Source organism: Hipposideros armiger, unplaced genomic scaffold (genome assembly GCF_001890085.2).
Source record: "Hipposideros armiger isolate ML-2016 unplaced genomic scaffold, ASM189008v1 scaffold_548, whole genome shotgun sequence".
Taxonomy (NCBI): Eukaryota; Metazoa; Chordata; class Mammalia; order Chiroptera; family Hipposideridae; genus Hipposideros; species Hipposideros armiger.
This window is the reverse complement of record NW_017731898.1, coordinates 561,205-565,075: the sequence shown is the minus strand read 5'-3', so window position 1 is coordinate 565,075 and position 3,871 is coordinate 561,205. Positions and strand designations below refer to the sequence as shown.

Here is a 3,871-nt window from a genome sequence, read left to right as displayed (position 1 = left end):
CCGCAGGTCTAAATCGGGGTGGGGGTGTTCGGTCCTTCCGGGCTTCACGCGAACGATTCCTGACTACCTTGCTGTGAATGGCACAACTCACACAGTAATGTAGTTTCACATACAGCTTGGGAAGCACATAGGCTAAGAAACAAAAAATATAATATTAGGTATTACATACCTACCCTGCACTGTTCTTTCTTGTTCATACTATCAGTCAAAGTAAACCTACTTAAAAAAGTAAACCTACACCTGTCAGGCACATCTATAAAACTTTTCTCCAAAAGCCAACTGTTCAGTTTCTGATACCTAAACACATATGCAGTTTCACAAATGAGTAGCATCCCCCTACTAACTCATCCTGTCACTAAGAGGACCAAATCCACATCTTAAATAAATGAAGAGTTCAGTTCCTTCAGCAGTTGCACCAGCCCTAATGCCAACTCCTGGCCCCCTTTCTTGTTGCCTAGAAAGCCAATTTGTCTTAAGAAAAACAAATGATCAAAATGATATATTGCTCCAAAACACTTCTGTCCACCAAACTAGACCCCGTCTTGAAACATTCTTCGAAATTTAAGCCTGTACTTTTCCACAAATGCTCAAATAAATGTTCAACAATTCTATGGGACTGTAACATTTACCAATATTTATAGTCATTGCTCCAGAAGTGCTTTTGGAATCTCGCCCCCTAAAACAAGAGTAGTCACAAACTATGACAAACATTGTGCGTTACCAGAAAAAAAATCTGCCTTTAATCAAATCAGGCTTAAAACGGCTAACACAGCAAAGACACCTTTTTCTCTTCCACTGGCAACAACCTTAAAAGTGCACAGAAATTGCACGGGGTGCTCCAATAAACACAGCCTGCAGGGGTGGGGCGAGGGTTAGGTTATTAGGATACTTGCACAAATCACACGTGGAGTTCCGAGTTCACTCACCGTCAAAAACACTCGCTTCGGAAATGTCCCTAACGGCTGCGGCCTCTACTATGTTTCGAATGACGAACTTCTTAATGGCCTTGTCCTTCGGCACGCATCGGGCGCAGTTGGTGCAACGAATGGGTTGCACATGGCCGCGGCCCTTTTTGGCACGACCATTATTTCTTCTCTTCTTGGTCTGCATGAAAATAAAGTTCCTGTTAACGAAATAGGCCCAATTACCCAGCCTTAGCCCCTTCCAGCTACATTCCGCACGGGCAGTCCCCAGAAAGGGGTCAATCAGATCTCCAGTCCCTCTGCAACTCTCCAGGTCCGGAACTAAAAGTACGCTCCGGTCCGGCTCTCAAAGCCCCACAAGTCTCAACCTCTACCCGGAAACCACGCTCACCACACAAAACAGTACCCACCATCTCTGCAGCGAGGATCGAAAGAGAAGGTGCGCTCGTTCCACTTCTCTTATATAGCACGAGATCCCTACGCTCACATCGGAAGCATCCTTAGTTGATGAACGCCCAAAACGGAAACCCACTTTTCTCAACTTTTTTTTAGTTTTCAGCGTCTCCGCTGATATCTAGGGCAGAAAAGCGTTTCACGAGTTTACTTATCCGTGGCACAAAGTGACCATGGGACTATTTTTCCCAGTGGCTGGCGGAAGAAAATTAGAGTTATGCGTTACCCAAAAAGCACCGCGACACCTTACCCCGGATTTGATACTGGGAGTTATAATTATCCGTTTTTTGCGACGGTTGGCGCGGAAGTTGAACAGCGCAAAACCACAAATCGCACTCCTAGTTCGAGGCCAGGGGGGAAGAGGTGCATGATGGGAGTTGTAGTGCGAAGCTGGCGGGCCCTTGGCCCCAAGCTCTTAGACTCGCCGCCGGAGGACGCTCTCGGCTCAGTTCTTATTCAATCCTGTTGCTCGGGTTAAGATTGAGAAACGGAGGACCTGGGGGGAAACAAAACATTTTAATTCCTCCTTCCGGTATGGAGGAAAACCCACAATGAGGGGCCATGGACAAGTGCATTGGTACTGGAAGTGTTTCTTATTCGTCTTTTTAGTCCTGAATCCTGTTAGCACAGTGCCAGACTGTAGTAAGTAAGCGCTTTATAAATATTAACTAATTTAACCCTCAACAAGTCTGTAAGGTAGGTACTATTATTATCCTCACTTTACAGATTGAAAAACTGAGGTTTCCTGTAGAGAGGTTAAGACTGAGGTTGGCCAAAGTCACGGAGCTAGTAAGAGGTGTTCTGGCTCCACTGTACTATGCTGCCTCTCACCTAATAAACAAATGGATGGAGGCAGATAGCCTGGACCAGCGACTTAAACAGTTTTGACTCAGACACATTATAGAAATACATTTTACATGGTACTCAATACATATGCAAACACAAATACATACACACACACTCCTGAAACACAAACTTCACGTAACAATACTTATACCCTTATGACATAAGGTGCACTTGTATGTTCTATTTTATTGTAATAAATGCTGATCAAGTCCCACTGAAGTGATATCACCACTTGTTGATGAGTCTGACCCCCAACTGAAACACACTTTCTTATGTATAAGCTCTAATTACCTCTGCAGAACCTACAGAAAATCTAGCTTTGAGCAGGGTAGCTACCCATAGGCAGCCAACCACCTACTTGTCTCCAAAATTGAAGAAACTAGGGTGTCAAGGGGACCTCCCAGCATTCAGACGTAACATACAGAGACCAACTGTTTCTTCATTTATGAGTCTTTCTGGAGTCTGAATTCACCGGATTCATTTTCCCTCCAACAACCCGTCATAGTTTCTCTTAACCTCTAACCCACTTTGTTGGGGTTAAAATTTATTTTCTAACTTTTGTTTTGGCTCCAAAACAACTATATTCGCAGTCTCTTTCGATTTTGAATTTCTTAGTTTCAAAGGGGAATGGAAAATATACTCTAGATCAGCGGTTCTCAACCTGTGGGTCGTGACCCTTTTGGGGGTCGAACGACCCTTTCACAGGGGTTGCCTAAGACCATTGGAAAACAAAAAGATATTTACATTACAATTCATAACAGTAGCAAAATTACAGTTATAGATTAGCAACGAAAATAATTGTATGGTTGGGGGTCACCACAACATGAGGAACTGTATTAAGGGGTCGCAGCATTAGGAAGGTTGAGAACCGCTGCTCTAGATGGAAGTGTCTCCAATTTCCGCTTCAATATAATCTCATGGAAATAGAAAACAGAGATTACCATATGGAATGGAAGTGAAGTAGGTAGAAGAGAACAGAAAAAATTTCAGAGTGAAGGGGGCAGAAAATAGTTAATAAGTATTTAAGAAAGAACCAAGTTTAATGTGCCTATTTTGGAATTTTTTTTGACATGCTGACATTTTTATTATAGTCACAAGAATAAATAAATATATATGTATGTATATTAATTAAAATTTATTGGTGACAATGGATAATAAAATTACATAGGTTTTAAGTGTATAATTCTGTGATAAATCATCTATATATCACATTGTGTGTTCACCACCCAGAGTCATTGCTCCTTCCATTACCATATTTTTGACCCCCTTTACCCTCTTGTAATTTTTTTTAAAGATTTTATTGGGGAATTGGGGGAGGGGAACAGTGTTGAAGAATAAAGGAAGGGGAACAGACAAGTTGCTGTCCTTTTGTTCTTCAGTCTAGTTGTGGAGAACATGGCTTCACTGGTCCATGTTGGTGTTATCATTGTGCTCTTCTCTGGTGAGGCAGTCGCTTGCTGGCCATTGTACAGTGGCTCACAGCGGCTCACGGCAGCTCACGGCAGCTCATGGCAGCTCACAGTAGCTCAAGGCAGCCCACTGCCGCCATTGCCAGTGACGCATGGCAGCCCAGCTCCAGGTCGAGCTGTTGTTCACCATCTTAGCTGTAGAGGGCGCAGCGTCACTGGCCCTCATGTGGGATCCGAACC

The 3,871-nt window shown here is 43.4% G+C and overlaps 1 protein-coding gene across 1 annotated transcript in view; it reads right to left on the bottom strand.

Moving 5' to 3' along the window:
• RPS26 (ribosomal protein S26) overlaps nucleotides 1-1,567 on the bottom strand; it is a 2,316-nt gene extending 749 nt beyond the window's left edge. The window contains exons 1-3 of the mRNA XM_019669000.1: nucleotides 1,334-1,567; nucleotides 927-1,104; nucleotides 3-132 (exon numbers count right to left, since the gene is read on the bottom strand). Coding sequence (XP_019524545.1) covers nucleotides 3-132; nucleotides 927-1,104; nucleotides 1,334-1,336 — 311 coding nt within the window. The 5' untranslated portion in view covers nucleotides 1,337-1,567. The remainder of the gene's footprint in view (nucleotides 1-2; nucleotides 133-926; nucleotides 1,105-1,333) is intronic.
• Between the last annotated feature and the right edge of the window lie 2,304 nt (nucleotides 1,568-3,871).